The 26645-nt window shown below is 49.1% G+C and overlaps 3 protein-coding genes across 3 annotated transcripts; 2 read left to right on the top strand and 1 right to left on the bottom strand.

Moving 5' to 3' along the window:
• The first annotated feature begins 6414 nt into the window (after window positions 1-6414).
• Window positions 6415-8947, top strand: LOC124696417 (zinc finger protein GAI-ASSOCIATED FACTOR 1-like). The gene is made up of 4 exons (XM_047229151.1): window positions 6415-6532; window positions 6679-7075; window positions 7167-7387; window positions 8049-8947. Exons 1-4 carry the CDS (start codon window positions 6415-6417, stop codon window positions 8894-8896), a joined length of 1584 nt encoding a protein of 527 aa, XP_047085107.1. The 3' UTR covers window positions 8897-8947.
• Window positions 8948-14461: 5514 nt separating this feature from the next.
• On the top strand, window positions 14462-20657 carry LOC124696416 (COP9 signalosome complex subunit 4). Its single transcript, XM_047229149.1, has 14 exons — window positions 14462-14703; window positions 14793-14944; window positions 16884-16987; window positions 17069-17129; window positions 17200-17292; window positions 17385-17485; window positions 17814-17922; window positions 18988-19032; window positions 19108-19176; window positions 19262-19353; window positions 19424-19466; window positions 19764-19823; window positions 19928-19987; window positions 20207-20657. Exons 1-14 carry the CDS (start codon window positions 14568-14570, stop codon window positions 20279-20281), a joined length of 1200 nt encoding a protein of 399 aa, XP_047085105.1. The 5' UTR covers window positions 14462-14567; the 3' UTR covers window positions 20282-20657.
• A 2260-nt stretch (window positions 20658-22917) lies between these two features.
• LOC124694920 (vicilin-like seed storage protein At2g18540) lies at window positions 22918-25161 on the bottom strand. The gene is made up of 4 exons (XM_047227842.1): window positions 24873-25161; window positions 24565-24755; window positions 24065-24478; window positions 22918-23982 (listed from the first exon to the last, which is right to left on the bottom strand). Exons 1-4 carry the CDS (start codon window positions 25159-25161, stop codon window positions 22918-22920), a joined length of 1959 nt encoding a protein of 652 aa, XP_047083798.1.
• Window positions 25162-26645: the final 1484 nt, after the last annotated feature.

Below are 26645 nucleotides of genomic sequence, written 5' to 3'. Positions count from 1 at the left end.
CAATCGTTCTTCCAATTCATACTACCTACGATCTTTCCCTCCTTAGAGGATCTAGCAGTAAGGACACCCTTTCGACACTTCAACGATAAGACATAAGATCACTATAATTGAAGAACAGTTGTTCAGGAACTGTCGTCACCCCCCCCCCTCCCCCGAGGACAGATGTTCACCTTTCAAATTACTTAGGTGTTTCTATAATCTTTCTTCCATATGTTCTCACTCCGCATTTTGAAGCTTCAGGTTATGAGTCGGAGTTCCCCAAATCCCAAGTACTATCTCCATTCCGAAATGTATTTTTTTTAGAAAGCTAGATTAGATTTTTAACAAATATACGGAACTGTCCTTTCCCGTATCCGAAATACCCTGTTTTTTTATTTTTTCCAAGCGATCTACCCCTCAGGGGATCGATATCAGGAGATAACGAAAAACAGCAGTAGTTCTCAACAAATGAAAAGAAAGGGGAGGAAGCGCCGCCTAATGCTAGCGTTCTTTAGAGATCCGAAATACCCTGTACACTACGGTTCAGCTTCGTAGGATTTTCGCCAAAGCAGAATATGCTTGTAGAAGTGGATTTGCAAAAAAGTTTTCTCAAAAGAGCAAAGCAGTCTTTACACGTATCCGTCTATGTCGGTCCTTTGTAGTAGTTTGAACGAGAGGTGCGTCAGCTTTGTTTTCCGTGGCGGCGCATGTCATTTTCCCTCTGTGCGCGAGAACGAGGTTGTGTTGTTTTCTTCAGCTGACAAACTTCTTCAGAGGATGCGAGCGTTGCAACTGAATGGTCGTTTTCCCGTGTTCCTTCTATCTTTAAAAAAGGTGAGCATGATTGTTCATTGATCGGGTTAAGCGTCTCGAGTACTCAACCATAGGATGATAATATCGTCGTTATGATCTCACTCTTTCTACCCAAACATTCAAGATTTAGATTGACAGCAAAACGACCGTACATCGTAGCACATTAGCACCTTAAAATCTTGCACGCAACAGTTTTTGTTGAGCGAAAGTGTGGCATTGCCGTGCTATTATCCAGGTTGGGCATCCATGCCCCAGCATCCAGATGCGCGAGGACTCTCGACTCATCAAGGATAGAAGTTAGCAACAATTCCTTTGGACGGTCATATGCATATCCAAGATCCGATGGCTTTGCATCCAGATGTCTCTCTGACCAATAGATACCTGCTCCTCCTCAATACTGCGAGTGTAAGCAATGTCTCCGCCGGTCCTAATTATTGGCGCTGTCCCGCTGATGGTCCATCAGCTAATGCGATCCTGACTGTTCCCTCTGTTTCTTGTTTTCTTGCTGATTATGTGTGGTACTGTGGGAGCAACAGCATCTATTACAGAGTTGAGGGCACAATTTACCTCTAGGGCTTCTTCAGTGTGGTTATTCATTTTGATTCGCACGGACTAGAGGTCAGAAAAACTAGCCCATCGGCTCAATGCAGAAGGTTAGAGGTGCCCTGCCGACCTAGCGCCCTTCCAAATTTACCATGGAAATGTGTCATCCCCAACGCATCGCAGACCGTCCACGTGTTCCCCCTCTTCCGCTCCAGGCTGGCTAGTTCATTAACACAGAAAATAGCTATGGATTTCTCATTAATATTTAGTCAAAATGATCCATCTTTTTACAGAGGGTCGTCGTCGCACGCCCTACCATAGCCGGGCTACTCGGAGCCACACGCCCTACTAGACGTTGGCATGGCCAACACCATTGGGGCCCTAGCACGAGACCCAAATCTCGCGCTCCTGCTTCTTCACGGCGGGACTCCCTCTCATCGCGACGACGATCGAACCTGGACACAGACATGATCTTCATCTTGTCACGCTCACGGTGGCCTCGCTCCCTCTCCTCTGCCTTGTGACGCACTTAGGCCTCTGTCTTTCGACACGCGGGAACTCGTCAGACCGTTAGTTGAAGGGACACCCCGACATTGATCATCTCGACGTCCATGACACTGGGGAACAAATGAATGCGCCGGCCTGCTAGATCTACACCCGACATAGACGAATAAGAGGGCGGGTAGGACCGATTTTCTATCCATGACTATCAAAATTGTCAGGTTCAAAGTGGGATGGGATCGCCTCTTACCTAGTTTTTTTTAAGAATACGCAAGATGCATTTCTTCTATATTAAATAGAAAAGGAGAACTTTATAAAAGCCATCGAATGGCGACCACTTCACGCACCCCCCCCCCTCAAAGCCTCACCCATGCCCATCGGCTTACAACGCACCTCCACACAACCACACAACGAGAGCTCACATTGCCCAACCTCGAGTCGCAATGGCGAAGAAACGGGGCATAGAGCAACAAAGCTGGGCCACTACCAAAACCAGGAGCCTAACTACCACGACCCTAAACCTAGATTGCACCGGTCAACATACCGTCCACCTCATAGTGCCAAGAACAAGTTGGCCAGTGATCGGTAGAACCCGATACGCTTGGAGAAAGGAGACGTCCAAGAAACTCCGACAAGGAGTACATTACAACCTTGAGACTCATGTTATAAGTAGTACTGTAGTAGCCACCTGTAACTACCCTCCGGGACTCGACGAGCAACCCACACAGCGCCTACAAGGAGGGAACGACCCCATGGTGCCGTCGCCTGATCCGAAATGTCGGATCTAGAGTTTCTCATGGCGCTTGGGGTGGGTAACGCGATTGCATCCATGACAACGCCCCAAGGATGAGACGGTGCATGCAGACGTCCTCGTTGTCAGCAAAGTGTTGAGCTTTTGCCCTGGCCCAAACGCCAGTCCAAAGTTCCATCGAGGAGGGCAAAACCCGAGCTGCCACACCGAGAAACTAGCCGTACCTCGTCGTCGACAAACAGGAGGGCATTGACCACCATCCCACCTTGTCCACCACCGACGACCTGCGCATATGTAGGCCGCCGTCGATTCTCCACCGCAGTCGACAGCGGCTACCCGATGTTGCCTAGCCGCCCCTTTGCTCGGCGCTGGCTCCATTGTGCAAGCTGCCACGCACCTAAATCCTTTGGCCCGCCAAAGCCCATAGGCGGCGCGGTTTTTCACCCTTTGGGAGCGACTCTAGAGGAATTTTTTTCCTATCCTTAGAGCATCTCCAGTCGCGTCCCCCAAATGGATTTGGGGCGCATCGGACGAAAAAACGTTCCCAGCCGCGTCCCCCAAAGCCTCTTATTGTCTGGCGCGGCCCGATACGGTGTTCGGCGCCCCGAGCCCGTCCCCGCCCCACATGGGACGCTCCGGGCACGCCGGACACAACGAAATGCGAGGCGAAGAGACGCGGGCCCGACGCGTTAGCAACACATTCAAGTTTGATCCTAACCGTCGCCTACCTCGCGACGGAAGTTATTGGCGCACAGTGAAGCGTCGCAGCTTTGCCTTAATGGCGACGGAGGGGCAAGCGAGACGTCTCGTCGGTGCTGTGCAGCCTCCACGCGTTGCCGGTGTTCGCACGCCACCGCGCATTCCTGCGCTTTCTTCCCGCCGCTTCTGGTATGGGAGGAGGCGACGCTGGCGGACACCATAGCGTCGCCACCACTCAATGGCGCAAGGGGATCGAGCAGCGGCGGCAGGAGGCGGTGCTGGCGGCAACGGAGGCGGCCCAGGGGGCGCGGGCGGATGCGTTGGTGGCACAACTGGAGGCGCAAATGGAGGAGGAGGAGGAGGGGGCAGACAATAACGACGGGCCACACCCGGACGAGGTGTCGGATCAGCAACGAGCGCTCGTCGAATCCTTCGAGTCGGAGAGGAAGCTCCAAGACGACGCCCGTGCCCGCTAAGACGCGCAGATTCGCCGCGTCGTCGAGCTCTCCCTCCAGGCGGCGCAGCAGGGGAGCGCAGGCGACGATGCACTGATGGAGCAGCGGCGTCTGATCACCGCCCTATGCATGGAGAGGCGGCGCACACAACAGGAGTTGCGGCGGAGAAGACGCGACGACGGGGCGGGGCAGTCGAATGCACCGTCGGGCGACCAGCAGGCTAGGGTTTAGATGAAATCTAGCCGTTTTCATTCAAACTTTGTAATACATAATTAAATTTGAGTGAAAACATTTATTTTCGTTTACTTATATTTATTTGGGGCAGTGTTTGGGGGACGGGAGTGGGGAGCGACGTCTCCAAACGCGGCACGAACGAAACACGTCACCTAAACGTTTGATCCGGCGTTGTTGGGATGCTTTGAGGGACGCGGCTGGAGATGCTCTTGGCTAGTTTTTGAAATGTGAGGGCATCTCCAACGCGGGGACGCAAAACGTCCATGTGCGTCCGTTTTGGTTAAAACCTGTCCCAACGCGCGGACCCAAATGCAAAACGGACGGTCCGTGAGGTCCGGCACGACCCAAAACTGACACAAATTTGGGAGGCTTTTGCGTCCTCCCGGACGACTGCGGGCAACTCTGGACATCCGTTTTATCCGCCCGACCCCACATCTTCTCTCTCCTCTCTCTTCTTTTTCCCATGGAGATGGCCGAAATAGCCACCGGAGTTTGGCCGGCCTGACCAACTGCCGCCGTTGCACAGGCATGGCGTACCCCGGCGCCGACTCCTCCACTTTTTTCACTCATGCCGGAAGTCGCTGCTCCCAAAAAGAGCTCCGGCGACAAACCTCGCCGACGACGACGCGCAAGGCAACGACCAAGGGCGCGGTCATGGGCGGAGCTCGCCGCGAGCACGGGCGCGGGAACGGACGCCGGCCGCTTGCCACGCCGCCGTGGGCGGAGCTCGCCGCGACGGAGTGCGGGCACGGGCGCCGACCGCGCGAGCCACGGGCGAGGGCGGAGCTCGCCGCGACGGGCGCGAGCACGGGCGGGGGCGGAGCTCGCCGCGACGAGCACGCGAGCGGGCGGGCACGGGCGGGGACGGCGCCAGCCGCGTCGGCCACGGGCGGGGGCGGAGCTCGCCGCGACGGGCACGGGCGCGGGCGCTGGCGGGCAAGGGCGGGGCCGAAGCTGGCCGTGCGCGCACGGGCGGGGGCTCTCTGGCCGCGCGGGAGCTTGCGTCCTGGCCGCGCGGGAGCTCGCCGTCTTGGCCGCGCGGGGCGCCTATCTGGCCGCACCTCTCTGGCTGCGGGCGAGGGCGCCTATCTGGCCGGTGGAGATGCCCGGGGCGGGGGCGGGCGCGGAAGTCGCCGGGCCGGGGCGAGCCACGGGCGTTGGCGTGCGCGCCTCGACGCCGGCCGCTCGTCACGCCGTTGGAGCCGGCCGCCCCGCGCTGCAGCAGCTTCGCCTACGTCGCTACAGAGCCGTGCGCCATTGCAGCTCCGCCGGGGCGCCCCTCCACCTCTCTTCCAGCGCACAAGCTCCAACCAGCGGAGCGGACGGGCAGCAGCCTCCATCCAGCCATCCAGGCGACGGGGACCGAGGCGAGGACCGACGGAGCTGTGCTTGGCAACTAGTACTAGTTGGGAAGAAGAACAAGGAACAATAATTTGGGTCGCAACAGCGTTGGGGAATAAAATGCGTCATGACCATCCGTGCGTATCCGCGTGTCCGGGAGACGACCCAAACGGACGTCCAGATGCGTCCATTTGGGTCGCCCGGTTGGAGATGCCCTGACATTGCAACTTCACTAAAGAAGTTTTAACATAGGACGAGGGGCAAAAACTGAACTTGAGGGATTAGTTCTGAAAACAAGGCGAGTTGGATCACGCTTGCCCGAAATACGCGTTCGTCGACACCTGGGCAATACAGGGTTTGCTTCAGCTCACATCCATCGGCCGCAAAACTTGGGCAGAAACTCCCGAAATCAGATGTAAGCAGACTGCAATCAAAGCAGACAGAGACAGCTCCTTGCCTGATCCTTCTCCCTTTTTTCCTTTTTTTTTCCGTCCATCCAAAATAAACCCAGCGACTGTAGTAGGAGTAGGAAGGAGGGAAGAAAAAAAAGAGAAGGCCGCAAAAGTCCAAGGGAATATTAGGAGGCGCGCAAGACGACAAAGGCGCCTGCGAAGCTCGGCGCCCCGCTTGAGTCCACTAGCCGAGCCAGATGCCAACCTCTTCTCCCACGTGTACGACAGCGATCCCCTCCGCGTCGCCGTCGTCACCGCCCGGCCGCCGATGGAGGTGGGTAACCTCACCGGCGTCGTCAGCCACTCTCTTCCCCAACTTAATGCACCGCTCTTCCCTACCTCTCCTTCCTCTTTTTTATACTCTACTCGGCCGGCTCGGCTCGGTCTGCTCCTCCCACCATTCTCATTCTCATCACCACACGCCACGCCCACGAGCAGCCGCCCGCCTGACCTCCGTCGCCTCTCCGCGACCGGTGGTTGCCGCGCCCGCGACTGGCCGGTAGCTCCACAGCGTCCACGTACATCGCCTCCCACGTCCGATTGCGCGCGCTTTTATGCTCCAGGCAGCTCCCTTCTTGGACTCTTCTTCCAGTAGTAGCAGCAGCTGCCCCACCGCAAGGCCTTCCAGCAGAAGCAAGATTACGGTATGGAGGTGGAGACATCGTCCGAGCGCGGCGTCTCATCTTCCGCCGCGGCGCCGCCGCCGCAGCTGCCGCCGCCCGGCCCGCCCGCCAAGAAGAAGCGCGCCCTGCCCGGCATGCCAGGTGACTATTCTAACCTACGATTGACCAAAACCGCGCGATTAATTTACCTAGTCAATCGACAAGTGTTGCTTCCTCCCATGAGGGCGATCGATAGATCGATCGATGGCAAGTATGCTTCATGTCTCCTCCCCCGCTGCGCAACGCAGATCCCGACGCGGAGGTGATCGCGCTGTCGCCCAAGACGCTGATGGCGACGAACCGGTTCGTGTGCGAGATCTGCAGCAAGGGCTTCCAGCGGGACCAGAACCTGCAGCTGCACCGCCGCGGCCACAACCTGCCCTGGAAGCTCCGGCAGCGGAGCGGCAAGGAGGTGCGCAAGCGCGTCTACGTCTGCCCCGAGCCCACCTGCGTGCACCACGACAGGTCCCGCGCGCTCGGCGACCTCACGGGCATCAAGAAGCACTTCTGCCGCAAGCACGGCGAGAAGAAGTGGAAGTGCGAAAAGTGCGCCAAGAAGTACGCCGTGCAGTCCGACTGGAAGGCGCACGCCAAGACCTGCGGCTCCAGGGAGTACAGATGCGACTGCGGCACGCTCTTCTCAAGGTCCGTTCGTCCGACCCTTCTTCCTCGCCGCCACAAATAGCTTCGGTTTCCGTCACGAATTTCTAATGGTGGTGCTGACTCACTCGTGCAGGCGGGACAGCTTCATCACCCACCGCGCCTTCTGCGACGCGCTGGCCGAGGACGCCAAGGCGCGCGCCCCGCCGGCGGAGGACGGAACCTCGGCGGCTGGTGCCCCGCTGGCGCTACCACCGCCGCCGCAGCAAGCGCCACTACTCGCCGCACCGGTGCCGCTGCAGCAGCTGCCGCCACCGCCGGCCCCGGCGCCCGCGCCGCAACAGGAGGACAACCAAGGTGAGTAGTAATGGTCAACGCAATACTATTCGCCCGTCCATGTTAGCTGCTCTCCATCCCTATCTATGGTCAAACTCGACAGTACTGCTAGCTAGTACCACTTCTTTGACGCTTGCGCTATTTTGGATTGTTACGGTCTTGTCTGTAAAACTGTGAACTCGTGGAGACACTTGGGACAAATTACAGTCATACTTACAGTGTCTGATTTTTGTCTACAACTCTGAGAGCTTCCAAAAACAAATTGCTTTTGTCCGAGAGCTGCGACCAAGTTCTTCCTCGCGCGCATCTCGATATCCATTATTTTACGCACGCGTTAGATTACAAATTTACAATATACATCAGGATACTGCGAGATTCAATCTTTGGACTTTGGGGGATTTGTTGCTAGTTTCTTTTTAGGATCGTGCAAAGGTCGTTTCTGAGAGCTTTGATCTAGGCACTTTCTGATGTAATCCCAGTTGGAGTGAGTGGAGAGCCTTTTTGGAATCCGAATCATCGGCCGAGAAAGTTTGTCCACGAGAAAGGCCCGCATCATGACTTGGCCTCCCCCCTCTCGTTGCTTTCCGCGTCTGTCTTTACTGCACGAGCTTTACTATCATTAATCTACTCGCTGTAATCTGAATCTAGCTCCTGATTTGCTGACACTTCGCGGTTCATGCAGAGCGGGAGATCGTCGCCGCGCCCGACCCCGTCGTCCAGTACACGCCGCCGGCGCCGGCGCAGATGATGCAGTCGCCGCCGTCGGTCAACGGCGCCAACGTCAGTGCCAGCACCAGCAGCGTGTCGGCCAACTCGCAGAGCCTCCTCGGCAGCATGTTCGCGCCCTCCTCCGTCGCGCAGGCGCCGCAGTACCACCCGGAGCGCGCCAAGCCCGCGCCGCTATGCCTCGCGACGGACGCCTCCTCCTCGCTCTTCTCCGCCCCTGCATCAGCCGACCGGCAGCAGCATCTCGCGCCGCCGCCGTCCCCGTCACCGCACATGTCCGCCACGGCGCTGCTCCAGAAGGCCGCGCAGATGGGCGCCACCTCCTCCAGCTCCTCCTTCCTCCGCGGGCTGGGCCTCGACGTGTCGTCGTCGTCCCAGGCGTCCACGTCGTCTGGCCAGCCACAGCAGCTCCACGGCCATCAAGGAGGAGCCATGCAGGTGCCCTTCTCGGATGGTTTGCAATGGCCGCCGCGGATGGAGCCTGAGCCGGCGCCGATGATGTCGGCCGGGCTAGGCCTCGCGCTACCGTACGACTCGACCGGAGGCCCGGCCGGCTTCCCGGAGCTCATCATGGGTCAGTCGTCGATGTTTAGCGGCAAGCCGGCCACCGTGGATTTCCTGGGCCTGGGAATGAGCCCCACGGGCGCGACGGCCAGCAGGGGCTTTTCCGTGTTCATGCAACCCATGGGCGGTGCGGTGGGCATGGCCGGGAGTGGCACCGGCGCCGCGGAGACGTTCGGCGCTGCCCGTGGCACTCAGTCAAAGCCATGGGAGAGGAATCCGAGTAGCTCGCCAATCCTTTGACCACAAGTAACACGTACGTAGCAGCTGGAGTTACTGTGAAAGTGGAGAGGACGAGTAATTAGCAGCTGGAGTAGTTCTTCCAGATGTTCTTTTGTTTTTAGCTTAGCACGAAGTTACAACTTACAAGTATGTTACTGTACTTTTGTTTCTTTTGCTTAGCACGAAGCCTGCTCCTGAGACCTGAGTTCTTCATCAGTCTCTTTCTCTCTTCAGGGTCTTCTCTCTGTCGTCTTGCATTTGTTCTTCCTCGTTTGCTTCCTTGTTCTTGTCATCTTGCTGCCACCTGACTGGCCCCTGCATTTAGTCACGACAGTAAAGCAGATACATAAGTGGAATTAAATCTGGTGCCCACCTGCCTGCCTTCAGCTGGACGGGTTCTTGCGATGGGTGACCACGAGCATTCAAGCTACTACTACTACCTCAAATGATTTCCCAGCACTGGTCATCGATCAGATTGCGTACAATTCTCCCGCTCCTTGAAATTCATATTATTGCTAATTCTGTGGCGCCAGGTACATGCATGTGTTGGTGATTGACGCCTTAAAATAGGATATCTCACTCTCCCTGCTGATGCAGTCTTTCGGTGGGTGGTTGGATGCCTGCCTCCATCAACGGCCGACCTCATCTTTGTTTAGCTCTGCAGTTTGCAACATACGACCAAAGATAATTTCAGCATCTACAATATCATTGCGCTCTGTTGACAATGCTAACTTAAATCTATTGCTACCGGAAACGTAACTATGATTCTATGAGTCCATTTTAATATGATCTTGTGATTATTTGGACGTAATCTTCCTCGGTACAATGTAGAATGAAGCTAGCATAGGGAAGCAGATAAATGGATGGATTGAATGGGCAGTTCCACATCTTTTTATGGTGGACTATCCTTTTGACGGAGTATGAACTTGTTAAAGCTAATAATTGAAATTAATTTTATCAGCATTCAAACAGATTTCCGGGCTCAAAATAAACGTCCACCGGAGTGAATAATTTTGTTTCGGGGAGGTCGATCAAGGACAAGGGGGCTCTCTATTGCAAACTATATAGTTACGAGCAAGGCCGTTATCATATTAAGTATTTGGATATTTTTATAAATTTAAAAACACTCATAAATGCCGTATGAAAACAAGTTGAGGACTCTTGCAAAAAAAAATTAATCGGAAAGAGGAGCTACTATCCCTTGGTGAAAGATTAGTTTTCATAAATTCATTACTAAGTAATATGGTACTGCATATTATTTTTTCCAGTTATTTAAAAGAGTCTTATATAAATTGCTTATTTTTACCAAATTCTTTTAGCAAGGGATAGTGAGTAGGGATGACAATGGGTACCCATTACCCGCCTACCTGACGGGTAACAAACTCAATAAGAGTACAGGAATGAGACAAAAAATACACATGAGAATGTAAATGGGGAAATATTGTAGCCAACAGGTTGTGTGGGTACGGGTATGGAACTATAGAACTCATAGCCATGTACCCATGTAGTTGTCCAACATTTGACAAATGAGGCCTCTGTAATATTCTGAAGTACTTATTCCTCCTGAATCACGTAGCTAGGCAAAATCTCTCACTTCCTAGTCCCACAATCGCTGGTAGGTTAGTTAGTATCGATACACCCAGTCTCGTGACCGCTATAGTCCGTATATTCTTTACGTGGTCGTATCCCGATGTATTGTTATTTATGGGTAATTGTTGTTGTTTCGTGAGAATGCATGTGATGTTTGTAATATGATGTTGTTCATAAGTATGTATTTATGTATATAATGTATTGTTGTTTATAAATTATGGTTTCATATTGATTTTTATCACTATTTTTCTCGCAATTTCATGCATTGTAAACGCGGGTAAAAGTACACGCGTGCACCCATTTACCATGTTGGGTGACAGGTATGAGAAAATTTTATACCCATTGATGAATTGTGGGTACGGGTGATGGGTAAAATCGGAGTAGATCGATACGGGTATGCGCTGGCTCCATCCGTATTCATACTCTGCGGGTGTCATCCCTAATAGTGAGAAAAAGAAATATCGACCGGTAAAATGAAATGTGGTTTGTCGATCCAAAGGTGAAGGTGGGCTAGGAATTCATGACCTTGAGGTTAAAAATATGCCCCTCCTCGATACATAGGCTCAAAAGCATTGTCCCAGGCCTTTTCGAAACCGTGCGACTCTTATTTTTAGGCCAGTTTAATGGCGATGAAGAAACATTTTTTCCACTTTCGATTGTTTAATATTAAGTACATGCCAACAATTAGATTCTAGGAGGATAAGTGGTTAGATATAATACCACACTTCAGGATTAATATCCAGCTTTATACAATACTATAGGTCATAAGAGCGATACAGTCACTATGATTTCGGGGACTTTCCCTCCAAATGTCAGGTACTTATGAACAATATCATGTTATAATATCAGTCATCTAAATAGGTTCTACCTTATATTCCATCCAGTGTTGCGGTTATATTTGATAACTTGCTAGAGCTAGAGCACTTGCCATAAATCCGTAATATGGTTGCTTTGGATATGTAGAAATAAGTGAGAAACAACTTTTTCTCCTTGAAAATCATTTTATTGCTATTTCTGTGGCGCCAGGTACATGCATGTTTGGGTGGTTGATGCCTTCGGTATGATATTTCACTCCCTGGTGATGCAGTCTTGTGGTTGGCTGCGTGCCTCCATCAACGGCCGACCTGATCTTTCTTTAGCCCTGCAATTTGCATATGATCAAAGATAATTTCAGCATCTAGAATATCATAGTACTGTGTTGACAATGCTAACTTAAATATACTACGGGGTACTCTCAACATACCTACGAATCCAAGTTTTTAATATGACGTTGTAATTAGTTGGACGTCTTCTTCCAGTACAATGTAGAAGTAAGCTACCACAGGGAAGCAGATACTCCGCATCGGCCGGTCACGTTCACATGGAATAATTGGTGGTTAGAACAGTGGAATCTACGACCCCTGAAGTTTACGACACATGATTGTCATCATGTGGAACACTGCAATCAAGTTGACGAAGGGGAAAGAAAGAACACAAAAGATGGAGACGCATCCTACCTAAGGCTGTCTCTTGTTGCATGGAATTGTTAGTATCAGTAATAATGGGTGCACCGTGCACGGCTGCTAGTTCATTTGGTTGGATTTAATCTTCAGAACGGCAAGGTTACACCGTACAGAATAGTGTAAGGCAAGGTCACACCGTACCCTCTCATTAGGGTCTCCTTGCTCCGGTGGCGATCCAGTCGCTCCATGAGATCGGATTTATCCCGAACCTGAATCCAACCTGGAACTCCTCTAGCACCGTGATATGTCTTTCTGCTCTGCCATGTCTCTCCCGACTCTCTCGTGAGGTCAGGGTTTGGTGTCTACGATTGGATGGCGGAAAAAGGTGATGGTCCCTCCGTGGCGATGATGGGAGATAAATCGGAAATCGTTGACATGTTGAAACATCTCCGTGAGGATGAACTGGATGACGTGGTGATTGGTGCTGAAGAGATCAGTAGTATCGGAAGGATGCTCGTTGGTTGGCAATTGGTAAGGTTATCACAAGAAGATCTTTCAGTGTTGAAGCTTTGTTTGGGACATTGAAGGCAATCTGGAACTTCGCTCGAGAGTCGATCTGCTGAGAAGCTGGCGAGAAACTCTTCATCCTCCAGATGCACTGTCTAGGGGATTGGAAGAAAGTGGTACATCAAAGTCCATGGACCTTTAGGGGATGGGGTGTGTTTGTTATATTGTGATCCAAATTCATTCTAAATGGAGCCTAACTTCTGACGAGCGGAGCGATGCCACCGTCTATATATACCTCTTGTAAGCCGTTGGCTAGGGTTTATCAGATTATAAGATAATCCACGATGTTTGTAAACACTCCCCGATATAGTGAAGTTTTGCTAGCTGGCACCCGTGGGTTTTCCCCTCTGTGTTGCACGTTAAAATCTTGTGTCTCCGATGCGTTTTCCTTTTCGTTCTTTGTTATTTGCTTGTCACATTTATAACAGTGTTGATCCAACACTACGATGGTCTGGAAGACCCGGTGGCAGGCACGTCTGGTCCCAGATTCATGGTATCCCTGAACTGTATAGAAAAATCTGTTGTTGATGATCTTGCAAAGCGAGTGGGGAAACCTAAGGAGGTGCAGATGAATCCTAAGTTGTATTATGAATGAAATTATTAGAATCAGAGTGATGATCGACATATGAAAACCCCTCATGTGGTTTGTATTTCTCTCAATAACCAGCAAAAGGCAGGAAGAGGTCGGCTGTGAAGTATGAGAAGCTTCCGTTTTTCTATAAGCATTGTGGCCTCCTTGGCCATGCCCATGAAGAATGCGGTAATGGAGTTTAGGAGGAGAAGGATCTCTATTATGGATATTATGGATGCTGGATGTTTTCTACTCAACGTGCTAACGGGACAGCTGAACCACGACGTTTTGTGCCACGTGGCCACAACCATGGTGGATGGCCTGTAAGAGGCGAGATGACAACTTTCCCAAGGAGGAGAACCTATGGGGATGGTGCACTTGAGGATGATGACGATATGAACGCTACAACGTAAATCCCGTTAACAAAGGTACATCCCTATGTCAGCTGGACTATTGGGACAGTCTTTGTAGGAAGCCTCTGGGCAAACCCTATTTGTGGCTCATCCTGAAGCGGTCGTTGGAATTCAAACCTTTAAATGAGGTTATATATGGAGAGTTGGGAACGGTAATTCGATTAGCATTCGGTTATGTGTGGCTTGTTAATGGGCCAGCCCACGCGCCCGACCGGACTCTTCCAATTGAACGAAATGCTAGATTTTGGACCCTCTTTTAGGATGTTTCCGTGAAGATAATAGTTGGCCCTCATAGGTTCTGAGATCAGCCTCTATACTTGCTTAGCTAGCATGGCAAGATTGAACGAGTGACGATCACAAAAACCCATTCCTCCTCCCCTCTCCGGGAAGCACAATTTCCACCAAGAATACTAGTGCATCTTTTTTTTCCTTCGTCATGACCCCCCCCCCCCCCACCAAAATTGTGCAATTAAATATGTAATTTTTTTACACATATTCTTTGGAAAATAAAAAATAGACATTGCATAGACATGGATTGATTCTCCTTTCCTCCAATGGACAACTATTTTTTCTTTTCCTTTCAACCTTTTATCATTTGAATAATCCTCTCAACAAAAATGCATAAAACAATCACCTCTGTCAGCACCCACCAAAGTAGGAAGTCCCAAATATTTATCAAACCAAGCTTCAAGTTAATGTTGAGGGTATTGCAAATCTCAACTCTTGTCTCAACATTGTCTTAGGACTAAAATAGATGCTTGATTTAGCCACACTAACCATTTGTCCAGAATTAGCAGAGTATGTTTCCAGAGGTCTATCTAAAACCGGGCCTCAAAAGGTTAAAACGTTGAAGGCTAACTTGGCCCATATTCGCTGCACGCAACAAAATGCTAGGCCCAAATATCAAAACGGCCCATCGTCTGCCTTACTGTCCAGCGAAATATAGCCAAGAGTCCAGTTCATGTGCAAAACCCAGTTCTAGCTCTTTCCTCCCAATCTCCTCTTCTCCGCAGATCAAACGCCAAAACCCTAGCTACCCCGTCCCCCACGCCGGCGAGGACAGCCTCCGACCTCTCCGGCTCTCTGCGGCAGCGGAGGCGGCGCACGCCATGGACAGCGCCCTCGCCAGCGCGGCGGCGATCGCCGACCAGCGCCAGAAGATCGAGCAGTACCGCCACATCCTCGCCTCCGTCCTCTCCTCTTCCCCGCCGGACATCGCCCAGGCCAAGCGCTTCCTTAACCACAGTAACGCGCTCTCCCCGAACCCTAACCTCAGAGTTCTCGGTATTTCGTTTCTATTTGGGTCTCACGGTTTGGGATTGGTGCGAGCGCAGTGGTGTCGGACGAGGTGCCGCTCGTGGTGTCGCGGCAGCTGCTGCAGACCTTCGCGCAGGAGCTCGGGAAGCTGGAGCCGGACTCCCAGAAGGAGGTCGCCCACTACGCGCTCACGCAGATCCAGCCTCGCGTGGTCTCCTTTGAGGAGCAGGTACACACCTTTCCGTTCCTATCAGGCTAATCTCAACTGCCAGATTGCTCTGTACTAGTTGTAGTATGTTGTACTGCACAATCTGTAGAGATGCTATACAATGCCATGATATATTTGGGGAAATTGCTATCACAGCGCTTACCTTTTTTTGCAGTTGGCCAACATATCTACAAACTGAATGTTTTGAACTGACCAATTAGCTCCTAGTAGTACATACATTGCTTCTGCTGTAATGGGATTTTCTGTTGTTTTTGTGAGATTTGGCTTGGAATGGCCAATTTGGGTTCTGGCTGATTTTTCTCTGAGGGAGTATTGCTCGTTTATGCAGCCTCGGCCTAGATTGTGTACACAGGGACAAGTAGTGAGGATAATGTTCCGTGTCATTTGGATTTTCAGTTAGCATAGTCTTCACGGAAAATAGAGCTATAGTCAAGCTATGCCAGTCAATCAACTGCACGGCCATTAAAAGCCGTGTTAGTCTGTTAGCCATTATTAATAAGAAGACCTAACTCTAAAACAGCTTAGCGAATCCGTTAAGCTTATTAACCCATATGGCTAACTTATTTTGAGTATTCTCTCGATAGTTCGTTACTAAGCTGCAGCAGGATAACTATTAGTCCAGCACTCGAGGTTAATGCCCTGAAGCTCGTTAGGTTAATACGTTAACTTACATATGCCAAGCAAATGGTGGCAGGCAGAGACTACACTGGAAGGGGATATTTACCAAGCAAGTTAGTTCTTAGATGCTTGTCAGCCTATAATGTGTTATTGGCAGAAAATTCCCAGGCTAGGTTCACAATAATTGTTAATCCATTTGATTAAGTAGTCCAGGGAGGTAAATGCAGTGCTTCTGCTGTTGAGCGTTTCATGTTCTTATAAAGGAAGATACTTTTATGAGTGTCATCTTCTAGTGAATGTTCTGTCTTGTATGAGACCTTGGATGTGCATTGAACTATTATTCGATCTAGTGACCATTGAATTTCTAGGGATGCAGATAATTGATTGTATTGTAAAAGTTGGCAGTGCATATCTGGGCTGAGTTTTAGATCAAATCATTTTTTATTTTCGTGACCTTATTTCTACAGATTCTGCATATCATTTCTTCCTAGTTTTTGTTCATACTTCATAATCATGTATATGAGTAGAGATTGTAAATTTGCAATGCAATACATGCACTCACTTCTGACACTTGTTCCATGCTCATATGATGTGGAATTCTAAATATGTAGAGATAGCTTCATGAATCATGTCCCTCTGGTGCATTGCAATTCAGAAATCGAAATATCTATTAGTTACTTATTTAGTCTTCCTGTTTGGGTGCTCTTGTTGAAGTTGCAATTTGTACTGTCTTGTGTGTTTGAACTTTCTTATGCTACTGAAAACGATCCCTAAAATTAGCCGTTCTGGAGTAGTGTGATTTCTGTTTATTGCAATTATGGTAGTGTGATTTCTGTTATTGCAGTTATGGTAATTGTGTCATAGGTCTTAGCTATTCATTGCTAGGCAGTAGTCAGTAGTCACCATGAAAGTAAAGCAATGTGGAATAAGTGTTCTTTTAAACAAATATACCTAGTTTTGGAGGATTGTGTAGACCAAAGCTGGTTGATCTATGACCATGCTTGAAGAAGGTACGAAGAATGCTTACTGCTTGTCATCTTGTGGAAATAATTCATCCAGTGATTTTATATGGAAATGTTACAGCTATTTCAGAATCTGCATATAAAATGTTTATTATATAGTACAGATCTCTTGTTTGAGAATATGAATGTCTTATGTTTTTTTTCTCTATTACAGACAACTTATGCAGTACCTGTCTCTGTGTTCTGTAACTTCTCATTAACTCGTTTTGAGCAACTTCGTGTTTGACCCTTGTCTTATATAATGTAAAGAAATGCTGGAATATTCTTAATCAAGGATTTTGCTGTCTATCTAAATGCAGGTAGTAGTGATTAGAGAGAAGCTTGCAGAACTCTATGAATCCGAACAACAATGGTCGAGAGCAGCACAAATGCTTAGTGGCATTGACTTGGACTCGGGAATCAGGTAGGAACAAGCCTGTCTCTCAAAATATGTGAATGGATTTTTCTGTTAGTCAGGGAATTCTGACCATCTTCTAAAAATCAGGATGCTTGACGACACAAACAAATTATCCAAGTGTGTCCAGATTGCACGACTCTATTTGGAGGTTAGTGGTTTTCCTAGCTTTTATTGTCATTGCATTGTCAGCTGGACTAATGTAGTTCTTCCTTTTGTAGGATGATGATGCAGTGAATGCTGAAGCTTTTATTAACAAAGCCTCGTTTTTGGTCACAAACAGCAACCAGGAAGTTCTGAACTTACAATACAGGGTATGTTGATGCAGAAACAGTTTTAACAGTTTATCTGTCTACAACTGAGGACAATAACATTTATTTCATTTTTATTTTTTTATCTCTTATAGGTCTGCTATGCGAGAATTTTAGATCTAAAGCGTAAATTCTTGGAAGCTGCACTTCGATACTATGGTATCTCTCAAATTGAACAACGCCAAATTGGGGATGAGTAAGGCTTACTCCATCCTGCCGCATATGTTTTTTTTTCTCTTCTGCAACTTCTTAACTTTTATTTACGTATCTACCCTGCTTAAAATTATGTCTTGTATATGGTTGATTTGTTGTCTTGCTAGTCTAATTTCTGTTCAGCACCTTTAAGGCAAGTGTTTCAATATTTACTCATTGTACATAATAGTATGGCCCTACTCGATACATATATTAGATACTGCAGTTGGTTATGTTAGATTGATTTCGCAAGTCATGTTTGGAATTAATATTGCTTCTATATTTTGTTCTACAAAAAATCTTGATGGAACATTCATTGTGTATTATCTCAGAGAGATTGATGAAAATGCACTTGAACAAGCTCTTAGTGCTGCTATAACATGCACAATATTGGCTGGTGCTGGTCCACAGCGCTCTCGTGTTCTTGCTACATTGTATAAGGTATTGTCTCTTCGCTCATCTTAGTATCCTATGTTTTCACACCTATATTTACCCTATTGCTCCTAGTAGCATCATGTCTTTTCACACCTATTCCGTCCGTTCCAAATTAAGTGACAGAGCTTTGTCTAGATACGGATGTATATACCTATTATCTGTATCTAGACAAAGCTGCCTCAATTAATTTGGAACAGAGCCACGGAGGCAGTATTTTATTTACCCTATTGCCCCTTGTACCCAGTATCCTGAGTATCATTAGTTGCTATAATAACTTAGTAACCTCATGATCGTCCTAGTTCTCTCTCTTGATCATGTGTTTGCCAATTGGAAACAACCAAAGAAATGCAGCTTTCTGGAGCTGCACCACTTCTTAAAAGTTTTAGACTGACTGGTTTAAGTTGCCAACTTAGTTCTGTATTTTTTTTGGTAGATGACAAATTTTAATTTGCCACTCATCATTCATAGTCCCTCGTAATTATGAGAACGAATAATGGAACGTGAAATAAATCATATCATCCTGTTCTCTGAAATTATGCAGTTTGTTACTAGTTACGTTGACCAATGGGGGAATGTTCCTCCCTTGGCTATACGTTGTTAGGATGAGACTCTCCAGCGAATTACCACTACGGATGATAACCCGTTTAGTCCGCCCCTCCAGTGAATTACCGCTGCGGAGGAGATTCGAACCCGGGTGGGCTGGCTGCGCACTCGCAAGCCTTGCCACGGAGCTAGCACTCAGTTCTGAGTTTGTTACTAATTACTAATTTACTAATAACATAATCCTTTGAACCATTTATATTGGTTTGCTATTTTTGTAAATCTTTCATAACACAATTTTAACCCTCTTATGGCAATCAATCTATACATCTTATTATTGCCTTTCTCTGAGCCATCATCTTTATTCTATCCGAATGATTTCTTTGGTCTTTTGGCTATGTTGCCTAGAACCAACACTTTGGTACTGTTATAGTTATCTACAAATGTTTTTGTTTTTCAGAGTTCATCTTATTTTAATGACTCCTAAATTATGACTTATGGCATGATGTTATAATGATTTGCCCCTTTCAGGATGAAAGATGCTCGAAGCTCAAGATATACCCAATACTGCAGAAGGTATTTTATGTCGATATGCTCCCCTGATATAAGTTATCTTCACTGATACCGTCTCTAACTTTTCCAAACATTCAGGTTTTTCTCGAAAGGATTTTGAGGAAACCAGAAATTGATGCATTTGCAGAGGAGCTGAAGCCGCATCAAGTAAGAACCTTCAATCATATCTACCTCTTTCCAGATAAGTTGTCATTTATGGTATTCATGATTGGAGTTTTCGACTGTTCAACAGAAAGCTCTTCTGCCAGACAAGTCTACTGTGCTTGACCGGGCGATGATTGAACATAATCTCCTTGCTGCCAGCAAACTTTACACCAATATCAGGTTAGTATTCACGGATAGTTTGTACATACATCATGGTTGATTGATCTAACTCATCAAACTATTTCTGCAGCTTTGATGAGCTTGGAACATTGTTAGGCATTGACCCTAGGAAGGTAATATTCTTTGCTCATGTTTTGCTTCTTTCATTTCCCTGAACTCTGCCAGCAGCCTCGACTGCCTACTATGTTTTGCCCATGACTTGTAAAAGGAAACTTAACTTCTCTGTAAAGCATAAATGGAGTACATTAAATTCATACAACATGGAAACATAGATCAGGGTCAGCTCTTTGTTTGTATTTGGCTCCTACTGAAATGCAAATATCATGCATAAAGTTCTGAACTTAATATAGGATATTATGTAGCCATTAAAATTTTGAGCCACTACTTACTGTTGACTTCTATACTGGCAGGCTGAGAAGATAGCATCTCGAATGATCTGTGAAGATAGAATGCGGGGGTCAATTGATCAGGTCATTATTATTTGCTATCAATTAAATCATGTAATTCTGGAACATATTTTCTCAACTTCTTCGTGATGTCAACCTGAGATCCATTCCTACATCTTTGTTCACAGGTTGAAGCTGTGATACACTTTGAAGATGACACTGAAGGGCTGCAGCAGTGGGACCAGCAGGTTAGTTTAGCAGCGAACTGCTTCTTGGTTTTAGCATGTTTTTCTTTCTGTTTTCATAGCGATAAACTAGCATTTGCACTGTTGCATACTTGCACTTACCCACATGCTCTGGCAACAATTTGTTTCCACAAGCGCCTGCTATGTAATACAACAACCACTATCTAGAAAATTGATCCCCCGATTTCTGAACATGCTTTGCATGCACTTTGACACCTGCAGATTGCTGGACTGTGCCAAGCGCTGAACGACATCCTTGACAGCATGTCGAGCAAGGGGATCGCTATACCTGTCTGAGGGGTTTTATCCATCCAATTGCTGAAATGGTACCTGCGCCAACACTGATCAACTTCCTGGATTAACGTGCTGTACAGATGTTTTGCTGTTGGAAGTACTGTCACCCTTTTGGAACCAATTCTGCTATGCAATGATCTGATGTGAAATTTGGGTTGAAAATGCTGCACGAGTTATGTGCTCTGGTGTTACTTTGGTACAATAGGTTTCACTAGCGTTGCTGGAGGAAATTAGTGCTGTAGCACTCGGCAAGTAGTCCGTACTTTAGCATGCTTGATTAATATCATGATATGCTGTTCTTCATCTGTTGATGCGTCGTTCTTACCTATCTTTGGCTGTTTTACTCCTTAAATATGCTTATCAAGCTCTTCGTGTCCAACTGATTTCTGTAACTGTGGACTAGCCCTGACTAAACGTGCATATCCAATGCTCTTGTGCTCGCTCTCCTACATCTGCTACACCCCAGATGTAGGGCTGGCTGGCCTCTCCCCTCCTCTCCAGCAGCAGCCGGTGCTGAGCCGCAGGGTGAGGGTCTAGTAGTCTAGGTCTAGGTGTTGGCTCTATGCCAGAAGCTGCTTGCGAGTCGCCGGTGCTTCCTGGTTGCATCAGGTAACCTCTCCTTTGTGGTGCTTCAGTATTGAAGCTGGATGTGGGTTAGTGCTGCACCGTCGGCATATCCGTCAATAAGCCCATGTTGGAGGGAAATGCACTTTGGCTCATAGGAGCATATGCTCCCATTATGTGAATCCACATTTCAAAGTGTCAAAAAATTCTAAACTAAATTTTTACATGTACATCTAGACATTTTATATTGGTACACAAGTTTTCAAAAAAACTAAAAATAATTGTGGCTCCTGTAAAAAAGACAAGTTTTGATGCTATAACACGACTACGTACAGGATATTTTTTTGTCTTTTTTATACACGCCATATAAAATGTTATTTCTCCACGAAAATTTGTGCACTAACATAGAATGTCAAGATGTACACCAACAAATTTATATCAGAATTTTTTAACATTTTTAAAATTGTTTTTTAATTATTTTATATAATGAGAGCATTTGCTCCTATGAGCCAAATTGCCACCTCCCATGTTGGACCTCTTTTTTCTCTTCTCGCCAGCCATCGTGGGGGGCGGGTTGTGGTGGGCAAGGGCGCTACATCGAGTTGTGCTGCAATGCGGCCAGTATCTGTAGCTGCTGTCTTTGGGAGTTCTTTAGTGGAGAACACACGACGATGACACACGTCTTGCCTCGCTTCTCATGGCCGGTTGACGGCCACTTTGGAGTCTCGCGAAGGTTCCACATGGACGCTACCTCAGGTGGTGCGACCTTGGCGAGGTGATGACATCGTTGCTTTGGCTGCCGAGTTATTGTGGCGCTGTGGACCTGTTTGTATTTCTTTCTTTCGTTCTGTATTGTTAAGTAACATACATCCACCGCTCAATATAAGCAGCTTCTAGACGTCAGAATGTACAGATGAACACTACAACCCCTTAGCTTCGCAGTTTGTGGTCTTTAAGCTGTCTCCATGTTAAAGTAAACACAAAAAATACATGAGGTAAAACATGGTCGTTAAAATCCGACCTCAGTAAATGTAGAAACTGAAGGCCTGAATTTTTTTTCTCTTCACGTGTCAGCAATCCCAAATCCATTTTGTTTCCTTGGTCATCCATCAAACCGTGACAGAAGAGAAAAACAATAATTGCGAATCGTTTTTGAATGGAATAAATTCGATATATGCAGCAACATTCGCCTCACCCATATTTTTTCTGCACCTCAAGGCGCTGCTGATAGGAGGAAGAAAAGATCAATTGTTAGGAGAAAAAAAAATGGTGGTCTGCTATGGAAGGACCCTGTGCCAGAGCGGGCCCATGTTGCAGCGGCCTGTTATCCTTCCACCGTTGGAAGCGGGCAGTGAACGCTGCTCTGTGAAACCAGCCTCACGCAGTGCCTGCCACTTCAGGGACAGAGAGGCCAAGGCCTTCGCCTTAACCACTCGGCCCACTTCGCAACTTGGAACGGGCAAGCCAGCGTCTTACAGCATAGGCCCAGGCCCAGAGTCCGCACCAAACATCCGCACCACCCTAATGCCCCCACATGGGTCACAGGCTCTCGTGACTGAGCTCGGCGTACATTCTGCTCCAGCCGGGTATTTAAGCTGGTTGTTTTGTTTCTGAAGTTTCGAGGTGGGACTAAAGAGTGGAGCGGCTGTGCGGTGCTAGCGAATGCAGAACAGGAGGAAAAAAGAGAAGACGGCACTGGGCCAAAAGGGAACGGGCCTGTAGTGCTTCTTGCTACTGCCCAGTCCAGCACATCTTCTGAATCCTGAAAGAGCTCATGGACTCTTGTTGATGGCGACGACCCAATTGCCTTGCGTCCAGGTCCAGCAAACAGTTCTTTATTTACGAAAACGCACTAATGCAGAAGCTCTTCTATGAACCAGCTACAGCACCACACAGACACAGTGGCAGACCATACAAAACTGCAAACACAGCTGACAAGAACAGAAACGACACGATTAAGCTCGCTATCAGGAGAGCGAGGCCACCATTATTCGTACTATTACTACTCAGGGAAGCTCACAGCGGAATTGCAGAAAGCATGCAATGCGATCCAGGGGGAATTCAGCAGTCGATCTTCAGGCGCTGTAGAACACGGCGCCCTTGCGAACACGGTAGCGTTTCTTCAGGTTCTTGGCCGAATCTCCTCCCCAGTCGCCTTCCTCCCCCTCTTCCGGCGGCTCGTCACCTCTGCCACGACCTCCTGTTTCCTCCTCCTTCTCTCTTGGTGGTTCGTCTCCTCCTCCGCCTTGTCCACCGCCGCCTTCTTCCTCCTCTCTCCTGCGCCTTTCTTCCTCCTCCTGCTCTCTCCTTGCCGCTTCTTCCTCCTCCTCGCGCCTCCTCTGCTCTTCCTCCTCCCTCTGCTTTCGTTCTTTCTCCTCTCGCCGCGCCTTCTCTTCCTCCTCCCGCTCCTTCTCCTCTCTCCTTGCTTCTTCCTCCTCTCTCTGCTTCCTTTCCTTCTCCTCTTTCCTCGCCCTCTCTTCCTCCTCCCTCTGCTTCCGTTCCTTCTCCTCTTTCCTCGCCCTCTCTTCCTCCTCCTCCCGTCTCCTCTGCTCCTCCTCCTCCCTCTGCCTCCTCTCCTCCTCCTCTTTCCTCCTCCGTTCTTCCTCGTCGTCGCCACCACCCTTCCCGTGCCCACCCTCCTGCTCCTCCTGCTCCGCCTTCCTCTCCAGCTCCTCCGCGCACGAGATGCACGCCATGATGGTCGAGCCCGTCTGCGCCGACAGCAGCTTCTCCACGGCGGTGGAGTTCTTCTGCCCCAGCGCCAGCGCCAGGATCTCCTTGCCGATCACCTGCAGCACCGACTGCCTCCCGGCCAGGAACTGCGGGTGGTTCTGCCCCATGTGGGTGCTGAACCCGACGAACACGAACGACCCGTTGTTGAACGACATCTGCGCCATCGGGTGGAACCTCGGCACCACGAACACGTCGCCTTCCTTCACCCGGAACACCGAGTTCTTGCACTGCTCGTGGTGGTTTCTCTCGCCTTCTCGGCCACCCCTGCCGCCCTGCTCGTGGTGGCCGGTGTCGCCTCCGGTGCTCGACGGGCTGCTCGGGCATACCGTCTGCACGACCCCTGATCCGTGTGTTACGATGGCGATCTCCGTCGCTTTCGGGTTCCAGTGAGGCCCCATCATGGATCCCTGCAAATCGGACAGTTCAGACTTCAGACACTACAGTCCTATCAACAGAACTACTGAATGCAACAGCGAGCGAGGCACTCACCGTGGTCAGGTTCACCATGAACATGCCAATATCCGACCCCCTCAGGTTCTGGAGATCTTTGTTGGTCATGGTTTTGCTCCACCCGAAGCAGTTCTCCACGTCCGGCTTGCCCGAGTAGAAGTTGAATGTCTTGGACTTCTCCTTCTTGCCCTTCTGCTTCTTCTCTTTCTTCTTCTTCTTGTTCACTGGATCACCGATTCCCCACAGCGCATCCAAGATTTGTTCCGTCCAATTCGACTCCCTTTCCTGCTTCTTCTCTTGATCTGGGTTGTACGGTATGATCGACGGTGGGCTCTCCGCCGATTTGATCGCCTTCACAACGTCAGGGGAAACCCCAAATCCCAGACGGAGAATTTGGGCCTCAAATCCTTTCAGTAGATTACTGACGCTCGTGTATGCTTCCGACGTCGGATGCTGAAATGTTTGGTACTCGTCAGTATCGATCACCAAAATAATAATTACAGACACCAAACACAGAAACCGATTTGACTTGTACGTACCGAGGGATCATCAGAGCCGATGGCGTTGCTACTGAAGATGGCGTAGATCCGAAGGCGCTCTCTGGTGGCGTTTGGGTAGCTGTGGATGTACAAGATGCTGCCCTGCTCCAAGTTGTACACGTCTCCTCGCTCCACTTCCAGCGAGCTTGATTCGCTGGCCCCTTCTTGGATGTAAGTCACATTACCCCTCCCTGCCCACCAAAAATCATTCAGATAAAACGAGTACTAGCATTACATCGAATACAAGTATAAGTATGAACTGTCAATCTCCAAAAAGAAAAAGAAATGTATGCAGTGCTGCTGCGTACCGCTGTGCACGTAGAAGACCATGTCGGCGTGCAGCTGCACGGGGAGGAACAGGGCGCCGGGATCCATGGTGATGAACTGCAGCCGGTACACCGTGCCCGCCGCGTCCACGACATCGGCGGCCGTGACGGTGCCGGCCTCGCTCGCCGCGACCACCCTCCGCTTCTCCTTCTGCACGACCTGGCCGCCCACCGCACCGCCGGCCTTCCATTGCTGCTTGTCCGCCGACGCCCACGCCGCGGCTGACACGGCCAGGAACAGGATGAGCCACCGAGCCGTCGCCACCGCCATGATTGGAAGTCTTTGTTTTCTCTTTCGCCCTGACCTCACGCGGTCTCTGAATTGAACGGGAGGGTTCGAGGTCTCATATGTAGACGACGGAGGCTAAAGCTGGTGAAGTGGCGATGCGTGGCGTGAGACCTGAGCTACGTGGGAGGCCGTAGCGTGCATGGGCGCAACGTGCCCCTGATCACGACGAAGGGGGTGGGTGGCCCGATGAGGTGAGGACTCGAGGCGGTGCTGAGGTCCGCGATATGTCTTACCCTAGCCACTTGGCCCGCGCGTGGCGCAGTGAGGTGACTGTGAGCAGCGCGATCTAAATCCTCTGCCGCCGACGCCAGATGTACCGCAATACACGCCTCCGCTCCGCTGGGTTAGACCCAATACAAATCGTAGAACCTAAAAATTATACCATTATAAAATATGACATCCGAGCTTTCGAATGATATGTGTTTTTTAATATATAATTTATATTATGTTGATTAAATTGACAATCTAGAAATATATGTAGGCCTCACACACTGGGTTAGAGGTAGTACTACCTACCTCAGTTCACTTTTTATTAAATTTAAATTTAATGTAGAACAATTTTGTACTAAACTTTTTTTTTGAGCAAAGACTGGCCTCGAAAGGCCTAGAAGCTGTATTTATAAGCGGTGGGCACACAATAACAAAGATGCCCTATTACAACTCTTGCCCTAGAAAACCTAGTATCTGAAGATAAGGCATCAAAATTTACACAAAGAAACCCAACAGAAAACTTAGAAAATTAATCAGGTGCCTCGGTACCATCTCCACCGCTCGCCGGCGACCTCAAGGTACGAACCGTGCCGAGATCCGAGGGGAAGTTGCTCGGGATGCTCAAGAACCAAAATCGCCGGCGACCTCAAGAACCAAAATCGCCGGCAATCACGACGCCTCCGGGGACGAGCCACTTGGGGGCAAAGCAACGACGATCTCCTGCACATGGTTGATGAAGGCCTACACATGGAGGTTGAACTCCTGGACGAGGGCCACCAATCGGCCATAGAATTCAGGGGCAATGCAAAGCAGCCAACATGTGTCCCTTGGTGGTGAACTCTCCAAAGAGTACGCCGTAGCGACGACACGACACGAACATCCACAACTTATACATAGCACTACTTGGGCGATTTATTGTAGCCTTAGTACCGAGAGCCACAATACGGAAAACCTTCCAGAGACGCCGCCGCCGCGAATCCCATCTCGGGGGATTCAGGAGATCGCCTCCGGCACCCTGCCGGAGAGGGGAATCATCTCCCGGAGGACTCTTCATCGCCATGATCGCTCCGGAGTGATGAGTGAGTAGTTCACCCCTGGACTATGGGTCCATAGCAGTAGCTAGATGGTCGTCTTCTCCTTATGTGCTTCATTGTCGGATCTTGTGAGCTGCCTAACATGATGAAGATCATCTATCTGTAATACTATATGTTGTGTTTGTCGGGATCCGATGGATAGAGAATACTATGTTATGGTGA

The sequence above is a fragment of the Lolium rigidum genome, chromosome 3 (assembly GCF_022539505.1).
Source record: "Lolium rigidum isolate FL_2022 chromosome 3, APGP_CSIRO_Lrig_0.1, whole genome shotgun sequence".
Taxonomy (NCBI): Eukaryota; Viridiplantae; Streptophyta; class Magnoliopsida; order Poales; family Poaceae; genus Lolium; species Lolium rigidum.
Note: the sequence above shows the minus strand (reverse complement) of the source record. Positions and strands in the feature narration are given on the sequence as shown.